We start from the raw sequence: 27780 nt of genomic DNA on the forward strand, positions 1-27780 counted from the left end.
CAGCAGAGCTTTAGTTGGTTCTGCATGTGAGTAGGTGAAATAATTAACAGCCGACCGCTGTGGCGACTGAGCAAATACTATGAGATGGTTAAAATAGCTGTGGAAAACACTAATTATGCCTAATGTGGATCTTGAGTTATGATTATGTTTTATTTTTTTCACGTTGAAGATCAAGCGGGAAAGAAAAGCAAACATTGAGTGTCCTTTCCTAATCTGATGTCAGTGCGGTTACTCATTGATTAGGACCGGTAGTTTTACAACAAGAGTCACAGTTGTGTGAGAATGCGCTTACGCTCTTTGATCAAAAAGCTAATGCTAGCATGGCTATGTATGCAGCTGCTGTAAAGTAGCGTAACTTGATTGTAGTGCTACCTTCCAAGAGGTTGATTTAAAACCGTAGATTTGCAATGGTGATTTCACAAATTCCAAATGACATTTTTTTTAATTTGACATTTTGTAAGAACTGGTTTCATCCAGTGCAGTCACAAATGTGTTTTTTTATTTGAGCGAAAATATATTAACACTAAAGACAAAACTCCTGCGGCTGAGGTGAAAGTTTTGACATGACAATGATGCTGAATGAAAACTCAGAATGTCAAAGTATTTCCAATAAATACAAATCACGACATGTCTGTGTTCTTCCTTTTGTAATTTACAGTTAGTCACGTTTTCAAAAGATTTTTTATCCATAAATAACAATGACATGCTTGCTGCTTCTCTGGCACCATCTCTCCCAACCAAATGCTTTCACCGCTAATTAACCAGATTCAAGTTCATTGGGAGTTTGGGAACTTGTATTACATTCCTGTAGGATAGTGGAAGGACAGCATGCACTGTGAGTGTGTGTGAGAGAGAAAGAGAAAGTTAGTGTGCCAAGTCATCTGGTCAGAATAAGCTTTGTTTGTCAAACTTGAAGAAGAAGCTGGATTGGTCGATTGCTACAGCTTTCTCTCTCAAGATGGCATATACAGTACAACCGAATGGAAAACAAATAGATGGATAGCAGGGGAGACAAGGCAGTTACTCTGTTCAGCTTAGCTATTTAGGATTTATGTACAAATTGGCAAGGGGTTATTATTGAAAATAAAATGTAAAAAGTCAGAAAGCTGGAAGTAGAAAAATGTGTCCCGTTGGTAGAACTCATCAGCCTTTAGACTTTCCACTCTGAATAGCGAGCATCCCTTGACAATGCTTAAAGCGTCCAAATAAAACTAAATAATAATCAGAAGCATTTTACAGGGTGACTGTATTTGAATACATTCTGTATCTATCTACCCCCCCAACACTATTAGTGAATCAACTGGATGAAAACCTGCGATGCTCTAACGGTTAAACAGCCGGTTCTCCATTCATTTAGTAAAACGCCTACGTTCTTGGCAGGGACACTCAAGGTCAACTGGTTGCACATGAAACTCTGCAAGGCAAAGGAGTGGAGTTGGAGCAGATTCAAGCCTTTGTACAGTGCTTATGTGGCTCGTGTATATAGTCATATAATATCATTATGCGATCTACATATTTGTATTAGATTTACTCCGAAAAACAGCTAATAGACTATATGTACACCGTTGATTTGTTACCCAAAAAATACATCAGAAATGAAGAAATGGTGTATAATTATTTATTTTTTTAAGTGCCATGAAGTCTACCGTCGGACTAGGGGAAGAACAACCTGAGCTGATGGGGTTGAGTCGCTCCTCCCAAGCCGATCTAGTCTGAAGCACCAGTTAACGCCACAACTAGGTTAATGGTTACAACCTCTAGCCAATCAGAGGCAGAGTAATCGTGGGTCCCCCATACATTAACAGAACAGATCCGACAGCGTCAAAGGATCAGTTAGACGCTACCATCTGCTCTCCTGCAGCAACACTGGTGTCAGATAATATATCGCTCTTTTGAAACTCAACAAACAATGCAATCGGAGCGCTTCCTCGCACTCCTTCCCAATTCCTTCACCGCCCCCTCATTTCATTTGTCCGCTTTTCTCCCTCTATTTCCCACATTGACCCTTTTTACTGGCTAAGTGGTGGCCACTGTAATGGACCAGTCTTTCTTCTTCTGCCCCCACTTCCTTCTGTGGGACTGACGAGGGGAAGAGCGAGATAACATCTTAATTGTCTTTTTAAAAGTCGCCCATGTTCATTCACTCTGAAGCTGTGGAGGGTGAGGTTATAGGCTTTGTTACGGGGTCTGATTGGAGGGACACATGAAATTGTGTTTTTCAAATAATTGTTTTCACTGTAAAGCTCAGAAAAATGTACATCTCAAAACAATTAAGCTGCACGTTTGGCTTTATTGTGAAAGTATTCATCACACAAACAATCCTTTTCAACAAATACAGTGATGTAGGAATTAGTTGCAAAAACAAAACAAGCTAGTTCATAGAGATGTAGTTTACAATATGCATTTGAAGGAAATATGCAGGTTGCAAACATATTAATCACCGAAAACCAGTTGAAAAGAAACCAAAGCATAAAGTTACAGGACACAAGTGCTTGTTCTTGCAACATGATGGCAATTTATAATAAACAGAAAAAGGCCGTTGGGTTGAAGAGTAAAATCCTTTTAGATTAACCAGTAACCGCAGCTATATCGCTTTAGCCAAATAAACCAGACTCCATTAAAAGAAAAAAATACTGTACGTATTCTTTTTACAGTAGGTTCAGAGCATAAAACTTGATTTAAAGTAAAAAAATAAACTTACCCAACCCGTGTTGGTTAATCTAAACTGCTGTTGAAACACGCAAAAAATAAACATAAAAAAAATGAAAAACACCGACATCTTTCCCCTATTGCTAGTATTACTGCTACTACTACTACTACTGGTGATATTACCACTTCTTGTATATTGTGACGTCCTCAGGCAGTCTCAGCCACACTTTCAAAATTTCTTGCGAAATGTTCTAGTTGATGTTTATCACTCCAGATTCAAAAACGTTTCTCAGACTCTGTACTACACAATACTACTCTATTGGCACATTATTTTACACTATGATACTCAGAGTCTTTGTGTGTCACCCCTCCAGTGTCCTGCTGAACACTGGGCCTGAACTATAGTACTCATGACACACTACCATCAAACGCATCCAGAAATCTGTTGTGTGTGGCAGTCGGCAGTCCTTCCTGTTTTGCTATGTCATATTTGGATCTCAGTAATCTCTGTGAAAATGGGGAACAATAAAACTTCTACTGGTTTTGTCAACAGCCCTCTACCATGGAATCTTATTTTCCACAGTCAGACAGGAGGAGAAAAGAGAAAGGGAAATATATATATAATGAATCATAATGAAATTATATGATATATATATATATATATATATAAATGATGATGATGATGAGATATATATATATAAATGATATGTTATATGCAGAGAGAGCCAGAGAGGGGTGGTTGGTTGTCAGTAAGAGGAAATGAGACAGAAAGTTGTAAGATGCTCCTCCCTTGGATCACTTGGTTACTGGTTAATAGACCCGTTGTCGTCTCACAGTCTACCTGTCCGTGAGCAGGAAGTAACAGACACTACCGGTATCTGTCTCCAGGTGTGTTCTGCCACTGTGACCATATGAGGAACACGGAAGCCGCGCACCTGTAAGCTGACGTCATACGCTTAAAGTACCTGCAGCAACTCGTCCAGCTGAAGCCAGTCAGTGTCTGGATCTGCTACCGGGGGAGAGGACAAAGCAGCCACGGCGAGAGTTCGCGAAGGAATAACTACTCAAAAGTCACGCCGGAATTCCCCGTTTTCTGCCTCTGTCACGCGCGCTACCGGAGGAGGACTCGCGGGCCGATGGGGACCGCCCGGGTCGCGCTTTGGGGCATTTTAATCGTCGCTTTTCAGGTGAGATTTCCTGCCGCTTGTTCTGAACAACACGACCTCTTCCAGCCGTTGTTTCGTGTTTTATATTTAGCGAACGAAAGAAACGCGTCGCGTTAGTTTCCTTACTTGTGTGCATCTCATTAAACACTATTAGAAAATGATTCCCGACGATACTTCTGCATTTAAGTTTTTTTTTAATTATTCCATTTCAGTAATGTCTATTTGTAGTCGTAACCGCTTGAGACAAACCGCTCCGCAGTGAAGTGGGGGTCTTGGTGAAGGTCCCGGTCGGGCTCTTTTAGCGTTGGGGCCGTTCGGCTCTCCGTGCCTGTGGCTCCTCGGGGCCTCGCCCCAGTTTCGTTGATGACGTCGGCAGGTTGAATTCCAATCTAACGTGTTTCGATGGTGGGGGGGAAAAAAACGGATTGCTTACAAACACGGAACTGTCATTACAATTTGTTCACATTTGCTTTAACTGTAATTTTACTGATCATTTGGCGAAATAGTTTCTTGTATTAAATTCAAACTATAGCTGTTTTCATGGAGTTTTTGATGTTCCAACCGGTCTGATACTAAATTTCATTTTTACCTGAGTATGAAATTTGAAAAGCATGAATTAGCATATGTGAATTTGCAGCTACATCTGTTTTATATTCCTGATATTGTCTTTGGACTAATTGTTAAACAAAATAAAATGGATTAAAAAAACCAAACATCCCCTTGTTCTGTGATGGGAACGTGTCCCTTTTTAGTGAGAAGGTTCTGGATTACACTAATTACACCATGCAGGCTGAAAGGGTTCCTCTGTTACCTACTGATGGGACACTTCTATACATCCTCATTATGATTAATGAAACTGCTTTTTTCTTCTCTTAGGCCTCCGCTTTAGTGCCGACCGAGAAGCCAACATGTGTACCTGGATTCCAGTCGGATATGTTGGTTTACCAGGTGGTCAGGAAGCACCTGAGGCTGGGCACAAGACTGGGAAAAGGTAGGAACAATCCAGGAAGCCACTCTCACTCAATAGCAATGCAGACTTTGAGGGAATGGTGTGGTGTTCAGTATTCTGAAATATGGATTATTTTACATGCAGGAAAGGCCATCCTACCCATGGAGGCATCCAGACAAAGTTAAAGTGACAGACCCATTTCTTGAGCTCCTCTAAAGATTAGCTGCCTGCATTGTTCTCACTGAGGTCTCGGGTTGCACTCACTCTGCACCTCCCGTAATGCTCTTACCTGCAGGTCCAAACAATATCTGCAAGCCAGTTTTACAGGCTTTGTTTTATCAATCACAAAGGAGCACTACATGGCTGCAGCTCTGCATGTTTTTCAGGTCATGCAATCTTTCCCCAGTTTTTCTTTTTCTCACTTTTTAACCATCTCAGAGAACATCAGCTACTTTCTTTGACTGCATGTCTGACAACTTTGCTTGTCTGAGACCAAATTATATTAGAATACGAGTTGATGAAATCCAGCGTTCTGATTGGTTGAGAGTGAGTCGCGGGCGTCCATTATTGGGCGATGATGTACAGCTGTTGTTCACATTGACCCGAGCGTTCCATATCACTGCGCACTCAAAGTAACTGGTTAGATTTTGCGCGACTGTAAATTGACATTTTAGCTTTTAGCTCGAGGCAGTACTTTATCTTCAATAACGTAACTGTTTGAGGGTTGCAGGCTCTGCATCCAGCCCAACAGCGCCCCCGAACTGTTACATTATCGGATGATAAAGTACAGCCTTTCGTACCGTATTGCTTTAATAAACCACACTTCAGGTTTGCTGAGTGTCTGATGCTGCCTTATGGCAGTTTTACAGTCAATGAAGCTGGTTTGTTTAGTGGTTAATGCATACATGCTCCTGTCCAAATGTCTTACTGAAGATTGGTGGATGATGATTGTAAATCTTAATTTCCCTCGGTTTCCATTACGCAGGGTAATCCGTGCGTTTGATCCGTACAGATTGCGGTCCAGCAATGGTCTGTTGCAGCACTCTAACCATGATGAAACGCATCATTGCATAAAACGGTTGACAAATTTATGAAAATATGCATTTCATATAGTATTTATGTGTAAGCTACTATCAGGCTTGAATTAATGATTTCTTGTCTAACTTTGTAAAACAAAAGGTTACAAATACATTAACAAATTGCAATATCTTAAGAATTTATCCAAATTTACAATTCAAAGTAAACTATTTAATTCAACAACTTGGTCAACGTTCGTTAGTCTTCTCTCCTTTTGGTTTTCTTAGGACAGACGCAGATATGGCGCTACTGCAGTTTACCATAACAAATGTATTAATCCCGTTAACCTTCAAGAAGTCTTGTGCCATTCTTTATTTTGTCTGACAGAAGCCATGTTTAGCACCTGGGGTAAATGGATTGAAGTTATTTGGTGTGATTGCATCTCAAATTGCCATTCGTGGACCTAATCTTGTGCCGCGACAAGATACTGGTCTTTCCATAAATGAATCCTTAATTCTATGATGCTCTGGCATAACAAAGACTTAAGGTAACTTGAGCTCAGCTGGATGATTATTTTCATGTACAAATGCTTTAACATTCGTTACATTACGTAATGATTGTTTCTATATTACACCCGGATCTCAAAAAGGAAACTGACGGGGGAAAAAAAAAAGCTAACCTCTGTACAGCCACAGACTGGGCTCTCCTAAGTGTCAACAACATAATCGATCCATAAGAAATATGATGCAAACAATGAGAATAGCACAAGAAATGTTAGGTAAAATAATAGAAAAATGATTGCTATTTCTAAAACAAACCTTGCTGCAGTGGATATAACAACCACTGACAACGGGTCAGTAACTCAGTAAGCAATGAAATGACTTTGTAGAATTCTTTTAGTGTTGGGTGCTGAAGACTTATTTGTTTCTTTGTTTTCTCTAAATGTTCTGCATTTGTAATGGTTAATTATTTCCACTTTGAAATTCCAGTGGGCTTCTCTGACTGCACGGAGCGCAGAGCCTTTCCTTTCCACAGCGATGACGGCCATTTCACAGTGCAGACAGACGGCATGTTGAAGGTCAGACTTCGAAAGCCTCGACTGTACAGTTTCCAACTCTCCCCTTGTTTCTGAAATCCGTCCGCATTGTTTTGTGCCTTTTTAAAATGATTATTATATGTGAAAACTACCGTTCAGGTGGTTGCACACAATAACAAAATGCTTTGACTCAATTCAGGTAAAATAACTAGTACAGTAAAAGCGACTCCTACGTTTATACTTTGGGTCCTCCTGCAGCTCAGATGCTATTTAATATCTTCAACGCGTTGGGTCTTCAGGAGTTTGTTGACATGTGGAGATGCTTTAACCCAAATCTATTACCAGCAGGATGACCCTTGCTCATGGGCTGATTTCTCCCGTGTCGCCCCCTCTAGGTAAAAAGACCGATTGATATTCATCGCCATCGGGAATTCACTATCCATTCCTGGGACTCAGAAGGTCACAGAATAAGTGTTCCTGTCCGAGTAGTGCACCATGGGCATCGCCACGGGAAACACCACCATGATGTTGAGCGTCACCATGGAGAACGCGAACACCACAACCATCTGCACCGCCACACCAAAGTGGACTCTGCTGAAAACACCGAGGTACACCACGGCATGAAGTATACTTAAAATAAAACGATTTGCAATATATTTTGCATCATACACCAAATTGGTGTTTTATCAAGGCTCTCTAACTATTGACATTATGAGAGGCAGGTGTGCCAGTGAAAAGGTTCTGCATGCAAAGACCGGTTTCCTGTGGAACACTGCCCCACTGTGGCTGTGTATGAATGGCCCAGGCTCAGTGGCTTGATTCTGTTAGCATCCTGTACGTCTGTCAAAGCGATGCTGTGGTACTCCTAGTATTAGGAGTGCTGTTAAAATTGGCCAAATGTATATTCTAAACCCCCCCCCCCCCCAATCTATTGGTATATCCGTCTTTGCACATTCTCTCCATGACATGGTGTTTGGTCAGCGATCGATCCTGCGCTGTTGTGTCTCGTTTCGTCGCCTGCATCCTCATGAGGACCCAGCCGGTCTACATGGGCTGGTTCCAACAACATCTGCTTAGGTCAGACCAAGCGGTCCCTGAAATAAGACAGTCAGGCCTACAAGAAGACTTCCTGCTGGCGTCGTTAGCCTTTTTGCCGCTGCTCCTGATGCATTGCAACCTGCTGAGTTTGACGATACAAATCTTGTAACCTGAAAAACCTAATGAAATGCAGACGGACAAGGTCCTCCGTTTTAATTTAACCTGTGGCGGATAATGTACAACTTTTTCTGATAATCTTGTTCAAAATTGTAATTTAAATATGCTAAGTCTGAAAACGTTTAGGCAGCAGGTCCTGTTTATGTTGTAGTTCTCCGCCGTATCAATAACCATCCAATGTCTAGAGTCTGTCTCACTGGCTACAAATGTACTTTTTTTCTTCCAGAGTACAACAGATCAACAAGTGCCCATTTTGCAGTTTGCCAAGTCTGTTGAAGGTCTGAGGAGGAGGAAGAGAGACTGGGTCATTCCACCATTAAGCGTTCCTGAGAATAGCAGAGGACCCTACCCACTAAAAGTAGCTCAGGTAAGAGGAACCTAAGCCCCTTTGGATTGGATACTAAACTTTTCTATTTTCATTACCTGCTTTTATTTTATTGTTTCCTTTTTACAGTAAATTCATGCTTCTCTCCCCACTGTATATAATTTCCATTTTTATTTAACTTAACAAGTTAATTACCTGGTTTTCTTAAGGCTTAATTGAAGAAACTTTATCAGTGGAAATTATAATCAGAAAGCATGGATGTTCTTGGGTCTACTATGACTGAACTATTAAAACAAATCTGGTATCCATGTAAAACATTGTACGTGCTCTTGGTTTCTGTAGATGCAGATTAACTCCGACCTCGGTGGTACTTCTTTACTACGGGGAAAACTCTTTAGCGATACTGTCACTAATGTAATGGTCAGTGAGCGTGGTATGACTCTGGCCTGGTGTGTTTCTTCCAGATCCGTTCTAGTGAAGATAAAGTAAAGAAAATCTACTACAGCATCACTGGTCCAGGAGCTACTGAGGCTCCTAAAGGCATTTTCACCATAGACCGAGACTCTGGTAATCTGTATGTCACACAACCACTGGATAGAGAAGCAAAAGAATCTTACATGGTAAGCACCCTCTTATGTTAGTTGACTCGTCTAAATCAGCCAGCGAGGCAAATGAAGACTCTTACTGTACTCCTTTCCCTTGGGAATGTATTCTGTTAGAATCTTCAACTTTAATGTGTAATCTGGCCCGGATGTCAAAACCTGTACATAGTCATAGTTATGTCAGACATCTATTGATTCTACTACTGAAATGCGCTATGAAGACTGCACTATTTCTCAAACTGTCTCTTCTATTTCGACCTTAAAGTGTAGATCTCCAGAGATTCTGTATCTGATTCTCTCCCCTCCAGTGTTGCCAAATCCTCAAGAAGGAAAGTCGCTACTGGCTGTCTTGGAAGTCACTAAATGACGTCGTCACCCTATTTGCTTATTTGTAATGGACTCTGTAGGAGAGAATGCGCTGTTATTGGTCCGAAATGTCCCCAATAACACCAGAAAGTCACTAGATTTGATGCTTAGAGGCTTTGGAAAGTCTCCAGATTTAGTGAGGAAGTCGCCATGTTGGCAACACTAAGCCCTTCGTGCCGTTTTTCCCGACTCTCGCGGGTAGTGTTCATTATTTTACAGCCAGATGGGATTGACTGCACATTCAAAATTCTCCCAGGTTGTGAGGTTTTCAGCACCCTTCGCCCAGGCTGAACATGACATTATGGATTTAATGTGTAGAGTATTGAATTACTCAAAAGAAATAAAATTCATTCAATAAGATATTTTAATATAATGCAATAACAAATACCTCCATAACACGCATACTCTAACTCTACCAGTAGTTGTATGTAAAGATTATAATTTCTGCCGCTCTGCTCAAACCCATCCAGAAGACACCTCAGTTCCTTGGCTCTGATCCTGGGGGACTGACCCCAATCCTTTCAAACACCTGTAGATCACAGATTTGGAGGGAAATCAGTGGCACGAATGTTTGTTGTGCCAGCTGTATAAAGCATCTAAATGGATTATTCATCATCATACAGTTTTATAATTCAAATGTATTTGTCCCATTCAGTTTGAAGCACACGCTGTGGCAGATGGTGCAGGAACCGCTGAACAGCCTATGGAAATTATAGTGAATGTAATTGACCAGAATGACAACAAACCAGTCTTTGCTCAAAGCACCTTCCTGGGAGAAGTTGCAGAGAGCTCACCAGGAGGTACAGAACGGATCTCCTTTCAGCCTGAAGATGTCTGTTGATGTTCAATGTTTTCACAAGACAGACCACATTTAAAGTTCTTGTGTTTTCCCTCGAGCTTTGATACTCACTTGACTTAAATCCAGAACCTGCTCCAACACTGAGGGACCTTTTCTTATGTGACCTGTGAACCCACAGAATAATGTGGTCTGCTAGGGAAGGTTAATTCTATCCTTTAATCATCCTCCGCTCCAAGCATCCTGTAGTTGAAGAAATACTCATATTCTCACAAATATGTGAGCATCTGAATGAAGCTGACACTAATGGCAGATGACAAAATCAAAAACAATCTTTGCCCTTTAGTCATTACTCTTAACTGATAGTGGTCTAATTATAGTTTTTTATTTACATGCAATTCATCATAGCTGTAGATCGTACATTACTTTATAGATTCCAGAGCCCCCCCCATGAATGTAATGTACTTATTTTTGACCTGACTTCTGATCTCCAGGTTCTACGGTGATTAAGATTGAGGCCACAGATCTTGACGAGCCAAATAATGACAACTCCGATATCCGCTACCGTATTCAGAGCCAGGATCCAACTTTGCCCTCGGACCCTCTGTTTGCCATCAACCCGATCACTGGCGTCATCAGAGTCAACGCTGGGGGGCTCGACCGAGAGGTTTGCCTTCTAATAGTCTGTCTCTGACTGTCTTTCGTGCTGTCTCTGGTGCCGACTGATGTTAGATTGGTATGAACATACTGATTGAGCGCTCACATGGCTGATCATTAGTGTCAGACTAGATAGCCAAATGCTATCTGCTAATCTTGACTGGTGCGATTGGAAAGATTATATCAGGAACTCTACTGATATGCGGAAAGCAATGGATGGATTGATTCAAAATTACAAATGGAGCAGAGTGACCGTGCACCTTTATCAATGACTCTTGGTGGAGTAGAAAGTATACTGTAAATCTTTGTTCCAAAGAACATTTGCCATCGCGCAACCTCACACAAGCCAGAGCTAATAGGACTATCATTTAGCTACTTTGCCTTTCTAGATTGTGCTCCAACAAAATGTGTATGCCTTCCAGGTGTGTTAGTCATTGTGTCTCTTCTGACAGAAATACCCAAAGTACACTCTGGTGGTTCGAGCAGCAGACATGAGAGGAGAAGGGTTGAGTGGGGAAGCAAAAGTCATCCTTACGGTCACTGATAGCAACGACAATGCTCCGGCCTTCACTCAGCCTGCGGTGAGTACAACATGATTCTGACGGGAGATTTATAGATTTACAATTGACTAAACGTCTCCCTAAGTGAGACGGTGTCCAATCCTAGCTCAGAAACCATGACTAGTCAAAGCAGATCTGTCATGTTTTGGACTTGTTTCAGTTGACCATTTTTCTAATCCTCTGTTTTTGACTCTTACTTTCTTCGCAGTACGAGGCATCAGTTGAAGAAAATAAAATAGACGCTCATGTCATTACAATGTCGGTCACGGATGGCGATGAGCCACTTTCGGCTGCCTGGAACGCCGTGTTCACAATTGTCGCTGGTGATCCCGGAGGACTTTTTACTGTGAAAACAACAGAAAGTAACAAACACGAAGGAATCATTTCTACTGCCAAGGTAGGAAATGCAGTTTTGACATTGTAAATGATTTTCAGCAACAATTCATCTGTTTTTTAGATGACAATCCTTGCAAGGGATTGATGGAATCTGAGAGCCGGTTGTCCAGCAGTAGATGTGAAACATTTGCCTGATGAATTGTCCTGTGCTTTTCCTCTAATCCAACAGGCTCTTGACTTTGAGAGAAGCACCCAGCACACTCTTCTGGTTGCAGTGGTGAATGAGGTTCCTTTTGCTATTCCACTGCTCACTGCCACAACCACAGTGGTGGTGACTGTGGTGGACGTCAATGAAGCTCCAATCTTTAATCCAATAGAGAAGCAAGTGTCAAAGCGGGAGGACCTCGCTGTGGGCAGTGAGGTGGTGCAGTACACTGCTTCTGACCCAGACACTGCACGGAAACAGATAGTCACGTAAGATCAAACTCTAATTGTTGTCTTCAACAATAATTAAACGCAAGTTATCACTGGCAAAAACTTTAGGTGTGAATTCTCTAACCTTTGAGGGCAAAAGGAGAAAGCCTTCATATCAGCTCAGCCTACTGATGGTGAATTTATTACGAGGGATAAAGTGCTTTAATCTTGCATTTTACCTCCATAGTAAAGTGCAGACAGCCTTTACCACGTGTTAACTTTTGTCTTGCCAAGTTATTGTCTAATTTGTTGTTTCACTGCAGAATATTAGAATGAAGCTGATTTTGTTTCTGCAAAAGGTTTTCTGTCTACATGAATGTTAATGTTCTGTGGTTTTGTTTTCAGGTATAGAATAATCCGAGACCCTGCCGGATGGCTTAGTGTGGCCAAAGACACTGGCCTGATTAAAGTAAAGAGTCTCATGGACAGAGAGGGCAGCTTTGTAAAGGACAACAAATACACAGCACTCATTGGCGCATCCGACAATGGTAAGTGCGAGGCAAGACTTGTACAAGCTGTTTTGCACGGCTTTAGGGGAAAGATCTGACTGATGATTTAACTTCTTGAGAATTGTGTGTGTGTGTGTGTCTCCTCACCAGATGATGTGCCAGCCACAGGAACTGGTACTCTGATAATCCAGCTTGAAGATGTCAATGACAATGCACCCACCATTGAGGAACGTTCAATCAGGGTGTGTCTCCTTTCACAAACTAGATTAAATGAATTATTGTGTGCAACTTTTAATCTGTCAAGGGTGCGTTTAACTACTGGACAATGCTGCACTCTCTTTACTGCACTGTTGTGACAAAAAGAACTGAGCTGGGGGACGTAAAGCTCTTGATCTACGACTCAATCTTTGTTCCTACCCTCACCGATGGTCATGAGCAACAGAACTAGGTCACGGGTACAAGGGGCCAAAATGGGTTTTCTCAGGAGGTTATCAGACAGCTGCTGCTCCTTGTGTGAGGTTGAAGGTGAGACGTCCAATTAGTGAAAATATTGCAGCAAAATAGTCTCTCTGTATATAAATAATCCCAATAAAATTGTTCGATTTTAATGGTAATGTATAAAGTGTAATTAAACCGTATCTCCTTGTTTTTGGGGATATAAGACCATTAAGTCAAATATAATGCACCTTTTACCTGTGTAAGCATATCAAACTGAGCCACTGAACATAGTTAGTGTATCTAGCGTGACGGCATAAATGGCAAGTATTAAAGAAAATATTGTCATGTATTGGTTTGGGAGCATTTGGAGGCAGGCCTGCTGCAGAGGACCGAAAAGTGGCAAGTCCTTTGGGCATTTTCATTTTAAATCTTACAGATGGTGGAGTTTAAGTTATTGATTCTCTGAATCACTGAAAGTGTGTTTTCTTTTTGTGCCGGTCATTTGTACTTTATAAAGTCTGTCTCCAGGTCCCACACAAGTTGTCGTGCAGTAACATGAGCAAACGTTGACTGGTCTTTCTCTCATTGCGTTTCCTCAGTTGTGTCACAAGGACTCGGCTCCTCAGCTGCTGTCTGTCACAGATAAAGACGGACCGGGCTTTGCTGCTCCATACAGCGTCTCTCTACACGGCCCGTCAAAGACCAACTGGACTGCTAGGATGAACGACTCCAGTATGTACACTTGTATACACACGTTAGTCTAACAATTTAACTATCCAGTCAAATGGTCATTGCCAGGAAAAACTAATTTAGATAAAAGTACAACATGTTTCAACTGTTGTGAATTGTATTGCTGGTCGCTACGACTGGGCAGGGCCTCCTAAAGTAAATTTTCCTCTTTCAGAAACTGGTATCGTCCTGAATTTGGCCACTGTGCTGGACAGTGGCGAGTACACTGTGGTCCTCAGGGTTGCAGACAACCAGGGCATGGCGCAGGACAGCACCGTCCTGGCCACAGTGTGTGACTGCACTGGGGAAGAAGTGACCTGCAAGGGGCGTGCGGTAGCTGGCTCTGAGCTGCCTGTAATCCTGGGAATACTCGGAGGCATCCTGTTACTGCTCAGTAAGTCTGATATTTGGTGTTGGATATGCTTTTCCTTGTTCCAGGGACTGTAGACACACAAGTTGTTCCAGACCTCAACAATATAGCTGGAACCCTGTTTGATATTTCTGTAGCTTATAGAGCCATAAACTTCATTTCCTTTTGTTTTGATGAGTAAATGGAGCCGGACATTAAGTACTACATTGACGAGCCCAACTTGAAAAATTATTGGCAATGTTTTTTTATGTGTGCCTGTTTCTAAACTACAGTTTATACATTTATGGTATAACAATGAATTGACTTATTACTTTAACAAAGTGACCTGCATCCAAGTTTGTAGACGTAATTTCAATATGGATCTTTGAGGAATGTTTCATTGCGTTGTTGCCACAAAGAATTAAGGCAGTTCTGAAGTTAAAAGGGGTCCAACCTTTTAGTAGTACGGTGCACATAAGGGGCCATGCGACTGTATATATTGTTAGTATACATTCGCATGGGCTCAATACGGTCCAACACGAGCAGACCGGAAATGAGCAAAGTCATTCTGCTGACTTGCCCAACTCAGCCCTTCACCTCAGATCTCTGTGCTCAGAAGGAAATGGTTGGACTTCATGGGTGTGTCGTATTGAGCTTTGTTTTATCTGTTTAGTGCTGGTGTTGCTGCTGCTGTTTTTCGCGAGACGGCGGCGAGGCGAGCAGAAGGTACCGCTACTGCAAGAGGACGACATCAGAGACAACGTCTACTACTATGATGAAGAAGGAGGCGGGGAGGACGATCAGGTAAATTAGCACGGCAGATTTTGACTGTAAGGAGGATCAATTGTAGGCAGCAGTCACATTGAACACAAACACGTTTGCTCATCTACAATGTTGAAGAAAAGAAGTACACGCCTACAATGACAAATTCTAATAATCATACGTTAAATGCTTAGCTCTTTAGTTTATGTTTAGTAGTTGGGTTAACATTCTTCACTGACCATACTTGTATAAAAAGTTTAATTTTGTCATTCTTAAGGGTTGCAATAATGTCGTACTCTACGTTTTTATTGACATACCATGAAACTTAGAACTAGTTGAGCAGCACTATGCAGGATGTTTGTGTAACCCCACATGTTTACCTTCAGGATTATGATCTGGGTGTTCTCCACCGTGGTCTGGACAACCGGCCTGAGGTTTTCAGAAACGACGTGGTTCCAAACTTCATGCCGGCTCCACAGTACCGCCCTCGGCCCGCCAACCCAGAGGAAATCGGTAACTTCATCGATGATGTGAGTCAAACATTCAAGAGCTCATACAAACCTATTAAAATGGGTTAACACTAGCGCATTTTTGAAATTGGAATGTGTGTAGCAACACACGATTATTTCAGACCTTTTGTTCTTATCCTATACAGCCTAGAAATTCCACGTCAATGAGGCTCATTGGAGTTTTCAAATACTTTTTTGAAAGTTCCATGTTTTTTTATGTGGTTTGATACTTGTTGCATCATCCTCCCTCTATTAGACCCTAATTCATATTCTCCTGTATATGAAACCGTTATGTTAAGTGAGGCCATGTATTCTGTGCCTCTTTTAGAACCTGAAGGCAGCAGACAATGACCCGACAGCACCCCCCTACGACTCCCTGCTGGTGTTTGACTACGAGGGAGGAGGCTCTGACGCAGGAAGCATCTCCACTCTGAACTCCTCGAGCAGCGGAGACCAGGACTACAACTGCCTTAATGAATGGGGTCCCCGCTTCAAGAAACTGGCCGACATGTACGGAGGAGGAGAAGATGATGACATGCTGTAAATTTACCAAAGACAACGTAATCTAGATGGGTGGATGCACATTTTAATATTGATGTTGTGAACTGATGACTGACTGCATGCCAGGGAAATTATAATGCAGCAAAGCATCAGTAGGCCCACACAGTTAGTTTAGTTTTCTTTGTGGCGATTGAGGTTGGTTGTCAGTTCAGTTGTGTCAGCAGTTAACAGCCACTGCTCTGAAGCTTTTTATTTTTATACATTAGGTTTTGTCTGTCCCGCTTTTAGATCCTCGATTTAGTTTAACTTTGATTTATTGTGTATTTTAAACTCAGACGTGGAGCCACATGAGTCTCATTACGGATTTCTTTTGGCAATGTATGGTACTTAAGATTTTTTTTTAATGTTTTTTTTTCTTATTCTTCAGTTTAATTGTTTTGGAATTTTAAATGTTTAAGGGAAATCGGGTAGCATCCACCCTCAGATGGTGGAGTTGATGAGTTCAAAATGAATGCTTCCTAACTAAGCTTGATTAGTATCAGTTCAGTTTTGTAACTTAAATTCTTTTTGCCATTACTTGCAAATGGAATTTTCTTTTTTATATAAAGTTCTTAATACAAAAATGGTTTGTAAATGGTCTTTAATTTTACCAATACGAAGTCATTTTGAAAAACTAGTTAACTTACTGTTTTGCAATGTCAAGTAGTGCACGAGTGAAGTCTCCCAGTACTCGTGGACTTGGCATAATGAAAGACTTGATGCAGAGATAGCGGTTTATGTGGCCCCTGGCTGCCACTTAAACTGAGTACAAAAGGCCTGGGATCTCCCTACCTATGTCTCACTCATGCTTCCTTAAGTTTACTGCTAGTAATCCAACAAATATACTAACAGTTGAATCTTGTTAACAACAAAGTGTTTAAAAAAAATGGTTTTAATGTTTTGAGAAAGGGCAGGATGGTCCTTTTTAAATCCAAGAGCAACACTTTACAGTGGCGCTGTACCTATAACAGTGACTGCTTTTAAATGTACTTGCTACTATTCTCTTTACATCTATATATTGTCCATCCGGATACAACTCTGGGAAATAACAAATTTAAAAATATATATTTTGGGAAACCAGGGCAGTGTATTTTTTCAACAAGGATGCACTTTTTCTAATGCTAGGGTCAGGCCAGGAAGTCCAAAGGCCCAACACTTATTTCTGCAGTGAAACGCATGCACCCTGGTATGTTCCCACCGACTGAGTCGCCTCAGGATTACATACGAAGTCTATGCACAGACGCAATGACGCCGGAGGGACTCAGATCCGGTTAATCTCTGCTCGCTGTTCTTTTTGATGGTAAGGGGGCGGAGCCAGTCACCATGGTATCTGCTCCCATGCAGACATAACGAGAACTTTATTTTCTAATCAAGATGCCATTAATCCACTGAGCGCAGTTTTAAATAGCAAATAGTTTGCGGTTATATTAATGTTCTGAATTTTAAATATTGCACCTTTAAATCACATTGTAGTTGTCAATTGCAGGTTATGTAGAATACATTAAAATATTGGCAATGAACACTCAAATATAATTTAACAGATTACAACGTTACATTTGTTGGAAAGGTTAAGGTTATCCTTTACATTCACCTTCACTTTGACGTTCCCTTTATGCATCAAAACACAAATATTCAAACACTTTCCCATATCCATATATTTTCTGATCAACTTTGTAAGTTAAAAAAAAAAAAAAACTTGCACGATGGCTTTCCTTAGATCAGGCTTTTACTTCATATTTGCCTAGTCTGATATTCAAATATAAGGGCTCAAATAAACTAACTGGCGGGCAACTGAAATTCAGTCTACACTTTTGTGAAGTTTGAAAAAATATTACTTCTCAGTTCTTCAAGTGTTGTACTGTACATCCTGAAACAAACGCCAAAGTAAATTACATTGTAGTAATGTGCACTGATCACTGATCCCCAGCCAATTACCCTGCACAGGATGGAGCTGCTATTCCATGTGATTCACAGTGGGGGTCCATTATCCATTATTCCTCTTTGTGACTTCTACCAGATACCTCATAAAATGTACTTCCAAGTAGCTACATGGTGTCCGCACAGCAAACCTGGGTCCAAGTCTAGAGAGGACGTGATAGCTCAAGGTCACTTAAGGGGGACCTCAGGCAGCCCAAGACATCCCCCAAAGAGAAGAGCTTCCTGCTCCAAGCTGCCATGGGCTGTCTGGATCCATGGGACTGGTCCACATCAACATGGCCAAGTCAGCTGTCCTGGAAAAGAAGAGAAAATGTGTTCATTTGTTCATTTTTTACTAAACTATTGTTTTGTATGCCTTTTTTAATTGGGTATATTCTGTGTACTGGTGTTCATTTGTAGTTCTCGCCCTAATAGTGTTTGATGATTGATTGGTTAATTTAGAAACTCATTTAACTAATTAGCTTTTTTCACAATGCTTAAAAGCCTTCCGACTATTGTTCTTCTAAGCTTTATTCTTTTTCTCCAACTATCTCTTCCGTACGTATTTTGAACTGCTTCTCCTCCTTCAGATTTTCTGCTATTTAAATATTCAGATCCTTCAGGAGAAGGGTGCTATGAGTTTTCAGCTCTCTACTCATGCTTGAATTAATATAAATAATCATCAATATTTTAACATGGTTTTCCAATGGAGTTCATTTTCAAATACTCCTAAACTTCTTCAACTTTCATTTTTCTGCTTCATCACCCAGCTGCAGCCACTATTTAAACTTTAAAATGTTGACAGAAGCCTAAACTATTTTATTGCTTGTTGATATCTGTCTTTTTTCATAATCTCTGATTATGTTTCACTAGTTCTTCGGTCTGTTTCTGAGTTCTACATTACTGTGTATTGTGTTTGTTAGAGGGTGAGCTGGAGATCTAGAGTGTAGAGCAGCGTCAGAATCTGGTTCAAAAAATATGGAACTTCTGTCCTCACAGCCAAATTATACACTTTTGAGGCTTCATTTTTTGGGTTTAATTATGGCATGGTTGTGCTGGTGTCAGTTATGTGGCTATGGAATCCCAGAGTTCTTTAGTTTTGCCCTCAGGAGACTGAGACAGAGAGTGAGAGTGAGACAACCTCTGCCAAAAGCCCCATAGTCTCCAATACAAATCTGCCGACATGTACAGGTTTTGTAAACTGCCACAGGAGCTGTATTTATTACCGGACAGACATATAAAACACATGGTCGCGTTTGTTAGAGTCTTGGGTCTCTCAAAGACCCGTTATTTTTTAGATAGCTGTTATAGTTTTGCGCTGGTCGTCATTTGTTTGAGGTGTGGATTCTGTGTAACTCGCTGTCCTGTGTCTGCCCTTTGCAGCAGCTCGTTAATGAGCCCAGGTGCGCCGTTGCCGTGGTTACTCGCACACACGCTGCAGTATCTCTGTCTGTGACTCACAGCTGCTCCTATGACCTGATTAGTGGAGTCACATGACGCAGCTATGCTTTCTGTCAACAGACCAATATGATAAAGACACTAGCCCCCCTCCCCCCTGACCTCTTCTCACTGTTAATCACTCACTCAGTCAGTCTGTCTGTCTATTTCTCCTCCTCTCTCTCTCCCTCTATCTAGCCCCCCCTAGTAGTACTACTACAACTGATACTTCTACTACCATAACTTATACTACTAGGAGTATTTCAACAAATTTAGCATTACCTAAATTTATTTACTACTACTAGTAGTACTAAAAAAAATACTAAAAACTAAAAATAATATTACTACCACTAGTAGTGACACTGCAACTGATAGTAATACTCTTACTACTATAATAAAAAGTACTACTAGTATTTCTACTGATATTAATACTACAACTACTACTAATGTTATCACAAATACTACTATGGCTAATAGTATTGGTATTCCAGCTGTTTCTACTGCTACTAAACCTACTATTACTACTTCTACTGCTAGTACTACTAATACCACAAGTACTATTACTATAACTAATACTACTACTAATATTACTACAAACAATTTAAAACCTTTTTATTCATCTCAGCTTTTGTTATTTCTGTATTTCTTTAAATTCATTGAAGCTCCTGCAACTTCTGTATTTTTTGGAAAATCTATTCAGCAGAAAATTCAGCTTCTCCCATTTCTGTTTTTTCAGCAGTTCTTTGAAATAGTTTCAGCTTTTCTTTTGCCTGTATTAACAGCAATGTTTTAATATTCATTTCTGTATTTTTTTGCAATTTTTCCAATTAATTTCAGCTTTTCTTTTCTGCTTTTTCAGCGAATCTATTGAAATTCCTTTCAGCTTCTCCCATTTCTGTATTTTCAGCAATTTCAAATTAATTTCAGCTTTTAACCCTAACCCAATATGCATATTCAACCCCTTGACGTCGACAATGACGTTTCAAAATCCCCGCCTGACCTCCCTAAACTGATCTGAAGGCGAGAGATTGTTTGTGAATCACAAGATGGCTGCTGGAAATTAGCTCCAACGAAACAGAATGTGCTAGCTGTTTTGTGTTTTGTTTTCTTTGTTAGCGTGTAGCAACATCAATGGGAGGACAAATGTTTCGCCGTTTTTGGACTATGTTGTATATTTCCACTCATCTAGGGCTTGTTGGAGTTGGGTTTGGAGCATTTCAAACTGAAAAGTTACGTTGTAAAAAAGATTCTAATGTTTCAAACGGTGGGCGGCATTATTATATTTGTTTTTGACGAGTACCTTGTAGTTGACAGTATGTGGTGGCTTGACCCCAACTGCATCCCACAGGGGCACTTTAGGATGAACAGGTTTAAAAAAGTTCTTTGCTGTTCTTTTGTTGTTCAGACCTTATGTGAACATATATTTAAACCAGTAAATAGTGAATCAGAAAACATGTCAAATGTAAAACTTGATGTTGGAGTTAATCATTTCAGTCCGACTGGCTGCAACGTCCTCTAAATAACTGATATACAATGCGGGGGCGTGTCTGTCGCTAAAACACCTGGAAGGCCGCCCTTGTGCATCCTCACACTCAGAGCAGAAAAAGGAGCTTTTGACGGCTGTCAATATAGCAGCACAGACCAACTTCCAGTTCAAGAAATGAACTAGGAGCGATGAAATAGCAAATAAGACACTTGGCATGTACCCATATTTATTTTCTACCCAAAGAATATTTTACGTTAGATGTTCTTTGACAAAATATGGTCCTCATCATACAGTCAATAATATTTATGTTTGCAAGGGTCGCTTTGATTCATTTACACAATACATCAATTAATAATCAATGGGTGAATGATCAATTCATCAATTCCCTTACCTTCCCTCGGTTAGTATTCCCGTTCTGGACAAGCTCTCCTGAGGCTTTGGACTTATCCTGAGAGTCCATGTGACACCGGGAAGAAACTCCCATGTCATTCTGGATTTCCCAGCGGGAAAAACCTTTGTTCTTAGATGTTTTTCTGTTAGTCCTGTATTTCATTTTAGGAAAGGTGTGGGAGCCGCCACCTGTGGCCCCCCAGCTGTGTTCGGCCCACAGGGGGTCAGTCTGGGTGGCTTGGCTGGTGGTTGCCCTCTGCAAGCGCACAGAGATCTTCTGGGATGACCCAGTCATCAGGGTGATGGACTGAGTGTCCATAGCTGGATGTGTTGATGTGACGGATGGGAACTCAAATACCTCATCATCATCTAAAGGAGAGAACCCAGAAAATTATAAACATATCAGTTCTTCATTATAGTATGACTGAAGAAGCTCATATTTAAAGCCTTTGTAATGCAAATTCTTTGATTTATAAATTAATTTCAATTCTGTTTGTGTCCCTTTGAATAAATCTGTCTGTAGCTGGAAATAACCTTTACAGGTGGGCATTGCCGGGCTGCTGGGCAGGGAGCTGTGGGTCAGTCTGGCTGGAGAAGCATAGCAGATCAGCTTCCTACAAGCAAGGACCAGCAGCTCCCGACATTGTTTATGACAGTTAACACCACAGTCTGAAAAGTAAATTGAGACACATGAGCATATATTCAGGAGTGTTCTAAGCCTCAAGGCAAAGAGAATGATGTTACTTCTCTTACTCTTGATTGCCAAATGGGAAGCATGTTTTTGGAATCAGGTTTTGAACATCTGACTTATCACAGCAGTTGCACATGGAGGGTCAGTTCACCCAAATTGCTTCACCCAGCTAATTCTATCTACATAGCTAAATTCCACTAGGGTTCAATGTGTAAATATGCTGAGGCATTTGGCTCAGTAGAAGAGCTGGCCGTCCTTCAATCAAAGAATCGACAGTTAGATCATGGGCTCCGTTAGGGCTTGCATGATAGCCAATGACATTACTGTATGAATTGTTCGGGATGGGTGAATGATGAAATATATTGTTAAAGTGATTTAAGTGGTCGAGAGACAAGATGATGATGAACTGGTCCTAATATAATATACACAACAGACTGACAGACAACTGAGCAAACCTAATAAAAAGATTGCAATATGCAATGGAAAGCTCTGGAAATAACTCGAGTAGGAGGTGGAGAGATTCCGAAATATCTTTTTTTCTCCTTTGAACTTTTTTTGCAGTCAAAAAGTCCAAAAATGACCTCCTAAAATGTACTCTCTTCCACCGACCTCCGCTGCCACCGAAGATAATCAGCCCCCTAGCCTTCCCAGTTTACGACTCAGATTCCAGCTAGAGGAAGGACAGGGATTAGAGCACACCTGGGCATTGTGTGGCCCTTTGGTTGATTCTGACTGGCCCGTGTGAGGTTGATTGGAAATGACAAAATAAACATATTTTCTAATTTTACCTCTTGCATGGACTAAAGCTGCAGTGCTTTTATTTTGAAGTGTTTTATTCACGTAATGACGCATAATGTAAATCAAATACGTGCGCATGATTGAATCAAGTGTATGAGCAGTCACAACTCACGAGACGACTTTTGCCCTCAAAAACGTCCACTCATGTGGACTCATGTGGTTTGCAGCGTTTTCAACAAAAAATGGACTTCTAATTATTTAATTACTGAAGTCGGAGGTAAAGCCGTGTGTTTAGTTTGCGGAGAGCAAATGTTTAAGGATTAGAATTTGAGTCGGTATTACGAGACGAAGCACGCGGAGAAATACAAAAACTTGACTGACTCTGAAAAGACAGAGGGCATTGGAAGCTTTGCAAGCTAAGCTAAGCTTTATGATATCCCACAAAATCACTAAAAGCCATTCTCGTGCGACTCTAATGGTAAAAACATTCACATTTAGTTTGTTTTGGTGTTTTATTGAATAAATGACGTTTTTTTGGAAGGCAACCTCGCTTTTTCATTGCTTGATCATAACATGCAGTACTCTTACAAGTCTTACCAGCTTGTCAAAACAATGCTATATACTGCTTTTATAAAGAAATATAACTAATACTATGCAAAATTGAGTTCAGCCTTTTGGCCTGGCCCTCCACGATATTTTCTGTTTCTCATGTGTCCCCATGGAAAAAATAATTGCCCACCCCTGGGTTGAGAGTGCTGATAGTGTCAGCTGAGAAAGGACATTTAAACAGTAGGATACATTGATTAAAAAACGAGGGAAACAGTCATTAAAAGAGTCCGTTTTTAGTTTTTTAGTCTTCTGAACTGAGATAGGCTGCAAATTGTTCCAGCTAGCTTAGCCTAGCAGCTAGCTTAGCATAGTGGTGCTTTGAGTGGTCCATTTGCCACTCACCCCCCTTCTCTTTGACACGTGGAGGAACTCCACTACACACTTCTCTGCTGTATGTCGTGCCTATCGTGTTTGTTGTACTTTTAATGCAAAAAACGGATGGTTTATTTTGATGGGAAAGGAATAGGGAACCATGAAAAGTAGAGAAAAGAAAGTTCAAAGAATATGAGAGAAACGCGCAGGTGTTTGAAAATATGGTAGATTGTAAATGGAAGTGTAAAGATGGAAAAACATAAAATAATTGGTTATAATAGAGTTCCAGTTATGTTTTAGATATGCTCAAGCTATAGGGTAGAACTGAATGATTGTACATCATTCTATACACATGACATCCATTGTAATCTGTCCAACCCGGAAGAGGGAACCCTTCTGACGTTCTCACTAAGGTTTCTTCCCTTTTTTTCCCATGGAAGGGTTTTTCATTTCTTGGGGAGTTTTTAATGTGGCGATGTGAGGGTTTCGGGACAGAGGTGTACAGACTGTTATGCCCTCTGAGGCAAATTTATATTTTGCGATTTTGGGCTATACAAAATAAATTGCATTGAATTGAATCAGTTAACGCAACAAAGTACCGCAACAAGGTAACGCAACAAGGTAACGCAACAAGGTAACACAACAAGGTAACATATTTTGTTGGTCTTTGAGGTTTCTAAAACGGATGATGGTTCACGGTAAAATAGCCTCCCGAGCTCGCGAGAGATTGCCTAGCAAACTCCGCACTCATCGAGATCTACCCCATCATAGCCGGGGCCTCACCTTCAACACACGCCGTTATGCTTGCCTATCCGACTTCCCATTCTGTCTTTCAGAAGACACCATAACATTCCACTTAAAGCAAACAAAAACTAACCAATCAGGCCGGCTTACAGCCGTCTTTACTTTAAGACACAGTCCCCTGAGTCCATTTAAGCCCTAGCATGTACCAACGTAGCTACCAGATTCTGGTTCCACCAGCACTTCCGCCACAACCTTTCCTCATTTTCTCCAACCTGCACACCAGGCACTCCTTGAGAAAAGGAGCCGCTACCAAAGCCTCCTGTAATGTCCAACCCGGGATACCTCATCCAAATCATGAGCCACTGCTACATTGGCACGGATCCCAAGATCTTCAAGCCGCTCATCCCACCTCACCTAATGGAAGTTTATGGGGATCCTGCTTGTCAGTCAAATTAACTCAATTTCAAAATAGATGTTTGTTTATAAAAGACGCCCTGCAAAGAGTGTCTATTGACGCGCAGTACCTGTAATGCAAACATCATAAAAGAGAGGTACACGGAATGATATAGTTAGAATTTAAGTGCCATTGACCACAAATGGAACTGCCACAATGATTTGAGTTGATACACAGGAAAATGGGTGATGTTTTCCATCCAAAAAAGACCAACCTAACTGGGAAGCATGGGGATTTAAGCCTTAAGATAGATAAGATGATCCTTTTATTAGTCCAGCAGGGGAAATTACATTTTGTGGTTATGTTACAACCAATTGGCAACAACAACAACTATCTTCTGTAGTGCCCCACACTACAGTAGTTGTTGTTGTTTTCACAATGAAGACTATGTGCAAATAATTAAAATACATTCAAAACATTAGCTAGAAATTGGAATCTCAATGTAATTAGGTCTTCCAGGAGAGCCCATCAAAAGTTGGGACAAAATGGCTCACAGACAACCAAGGCAAAGTATTGCAGAGGCCATAACAAAGCCGCGACCCCAAAAACAACAATTCCACTACAATTTCAGTGAAGTATCGTTTGAAAGTTGTTGAGGCTTTCGTAATCGTTCCATTCCAGCAAACAAATAAAAAGAAATATTGCCTAATTCGAACAGAGTTTATTCTAGTCTGTTCTAGTAAAAAGAGAAATAAAATAAAAGTAATCCTTGGCTAATATTTTAAAATAATCTCTTTTGCAAATAAAGCTGATTCCCCAATTGACTTTAACCTAATTTTAAACTAAAATTATGATAAGAAGAGAAGTACTGATGATTTTAACTGAATGTCTATATGTTTTGGAAATCAATAATAATCAATGCAGATATACTGGACACATATAAAAAGGTTAACCTTATTTAAATGTAAGGCTTCTATGAATATTAGCAGTTACAGTTAATCCAGTAATTAGTGAAAGTCTTTACAGAAAAATGTAATGAAACAATACCTTTGCACTTGTAGCCCTGCTTGATGATTCCCCAGAGCTGCAGTTCCAGACATGTAATAGAAGTAAATTCAGAAAATCAAAAATATAACATTAAATAGAAGCATGGAGACAAGGCAGGGTCATCACATCATTTCCTGTTACAATCTGTATGCCTGTTGCATTTTCAAAAACATACAACAGAGTGTCTAATATCCTATACAACCTAGCAAACAAATCAATACATTTGGCTGAACTCAACATTTGTCAGCCCTAAAACCATTTTTGGATTGTGACTGTTAAAATCTGCTGTCAGTGCCATTGATATTAGGATCTTGAAGAATACTGGACAAGTACAGTGAGAGAATTGAAGAGATACCCACAAATCCAGCGCAATGTTCACAGAAGGTGGGTTTAAGGTACGTCATCTCCTGGAAGTTGTGGATGAAACCTGGACCCATCTTACTCTGAAGCAGTGGGTTAGCCCGGAGGAAATACGCTATCATCTCATCCTTGCTGATCAATCCATCTCTAAGAGAAAGAGAAGTGGAAAAAGTAGAACAAATAAAAGATGTGCAGAAAGAGACAGAGAGGTTAGTCCTTAACAGGTGTTCGTTTTGGACGGCTGTGGGTGAGTGGAGAGCACAGTCATGCTAAGCTAACCTGCCTGTCGGAGTCTCCTTGCGCAAAATACTTGACCGCTAATAGCTCCCTTAGCTCCACACGATGGATGAATGTTCGTTCCTGATGGGCAGGTGACGTATATGTATACGGTAGCTTCTGTCATTACTGCGTGAATGGGTGAATGATGATATGTACTGTAAGAGTGGACTTGGACTATGGACTTTGAGTGGTTGGAAGACTAAAAAAGCGATACGCAAGTGCAGTGCATTTACCATTTTAGTACAATTTTGTGGTGTTATAAAAGTTATAAAAGATTAAACAAATATGGTCATCGGTAGGGTTGCAAAATTCCAGGAAAGTTATAAGCTTTCCATGGGAATATACAGGAATTAACATGAATAAACTGGAAGTTTTGGCATGATTAATTGTATTTACCCGGTCATATATGACAAACAATTTCACTCCCCCCATTTCAGATACAAAAAATATATTTAATTATTCTATTTGTCAGTAAAACTTTATTCTTTCATTGAATAACAAAATTATGAACATTGAATGAAATAGGGTTTTTTTAACTTTTGCAAAAAAATTCCTGACAAAAAAAGTTTAAAAAAAAGGTAGCTTGAAACAGAAAGGTTATTATGATTTACTGGGAAATGTTCTAAAACAACATCATCGTACTGTGGTGGTGTACTAAAGAAAACACACTTATTTTAATATCTTAACTCACTGATCTTTGTCCAAAACGCAGAATGAGTCCAAGAAGGGGAAATTAGCGGCGATGCTCTCAAAGTCCTCTTGAGAAATATAGCCATCGTGGTCATGGTCATAATTTCGGAAGACGGACTTCACAATGACAAGAAACCCAATTAACACACACAGATCTCTGTAGAATTCAGAAAGGAGTAGTTTTCTGCATTCATAAAAAATGATCCATCTACTCACATCCACGACCTTTCTGATGTGTTTATTGACTACAGAAGGGTCTGGTTTGGTGGTGAAACCAGAAGCCCAGTCCAGTGGAACCAGTGGCTTGTTGGGAGTTGTTGGAGAGATATGCTGTGAGAAAGGATACAGTACAAAAACAGAATTTAGCAAAATACAAAAATTGCAAATTACAAATTGTACGTAGTAAGAAAGAAGTAGAATTGAAAGCGCTAAAACAAAACTGAACTCAACCCTGAACACAAAATACAAACCATTTCAGCTAAAACTTACCAATGATTTGGGGTTACGTGGTTCTCTTAGCAATGATAGCTCATAAATCTCATCTTCGGTGTAGTAAAGATCTAAAGAAAGCTGAAAACACAAAGATTTTGTTCATCCTTTTTGGTATATAATTAGTAAGAAACAACACACAAATAAAATCTTATAACTATTTTCGAAAGTATTAGGCTATACTGAGTGTTGTGTGTAAAATGTTAAAATACTGATTTTTTTCTCGCTTGTTTTGCTCTCATTTTGTGCTCATCCATTAATCTACTGCACAGG

General features: G+C 40.4%; 2 protein-coding genes across 13 annotated transcripts in view; one reads left to right on the forward strand and one right to left on the reverse strand.

Moving 5' to 3' along the window:
- The window catches only part of LOC120820444 (cadherin-1), a 42239-nt gene extending 25731 nt beyond the window's left edge, over positions 1-16508 (forward strand). For 2 of the 4 annotated variants that reach the window (XM_078104620.1, XM_078104622.1), the window contains 12 exons: positions 9981-10125; positions 10616-10788; positions 11231-11359; positions 11547-11735; positions 11904-12148; positions 12494-12636; positions 12748-12839; positions 13635-13767; positions 13940-14158; positions 14787-14917; positions 15262-15405; positions 15713-16508. In XM_078104620.1, the coding sequence (XP_077960746.1) occupies positions 9981-10125; positions 10616-10788; positions 11231-11359; positions 11547-11735; positions 11904-12148; positions 12494-12636; positions 12748-12839; positions 13635-13767; positions 13940-14158; positions 14787-14917; positions 15262-15405; positions 15713-15928 (1959 nt within the window). In that variant the 3' untranslated portion in view covers positions 15929-16508. Of the gene's footprint in view, positions 1-3440; positions 3837-4691; positions 4807-6770; positions 6860-7212; positions 7426-8258; positions 8400-8821; positions 8978-9980; positions 10126-10615; positions 10789-11230; positions 11360-11546; positions 11736-11903; positions 12149-12493; positions 12637-12747; positions 12840-13634; positions 13768-13939; positions 14159-14786; positions 14918-15261; positions 15406-15712 lie in introns of those variants that run through there. The other 2 variants (XM_040178178.2, XM_078104621.1) reach the window with 2 other exon arrangements.
- Positions 16509-16798: 290 nt separating this feature from the next.
- Positions 16799-27780, reverse strand: part of rasgrp3 (RAS guanyl releasing protein 3 (calcium and DAG-regulated)) — a 39043-nt gene continuing 28061 nt past the window's right edge. For 7 of the 9 annotated variants that reach the window (XM_040178184.2, XM_078104625.1, XM_040178183.2 and 4 more), the window contains 8 exons: positions 27508-27588; positions 27235-27348; positions 27020-27135; positions 26049-26196; positions 25690-25726; positions 21689-21823; positions 21156-21523; positions 16799-18155 (listed from right to left, as the gene is read on the reverse strand). In XM_040178184.2, the coding sequence (XP_040034118.1) occupies positions 18147-18155; positions 21156-21523; positions 21689-21823; positions 25690-25726; positions 26049-26196; positions 27020-27135; positions 27235-27348; positions 27508-27588 (1008 nt within the window). In that variant the 3' untranslated portion in view covers positions 16799-18146. Of the gene's footprint in view, positions 18156-20578; positions 20686-21155; positions 21524-21688; positions 21824-25689; positions 25727-26048; positions 26197-27019; positions 27136-27234; positions 27349-27507; positions 27589-27780 lie in introns of all 9 variants that reach the window. The other 2 variants (XR_005712395.2, XM_040178187.2) reach the window with 2 other exon arrangements.

The sequence above is a fragment of the Gasterosteus aculeatus genome, chromosome 6, assembly GCF_964276395.1.
Source record: "Gasterosteus aculeatus chromosome 6, fGasAcu3.hap1.1, whole genome shotgun sequence".
In the NCBI taxonomy this organism is placed as follows: Eukaryota; Metazoa; Chordata; class Actinopteri; order Perciformes; family Gasterosteidae; genus Gasterosteus; species Gasterosteus aculeatus.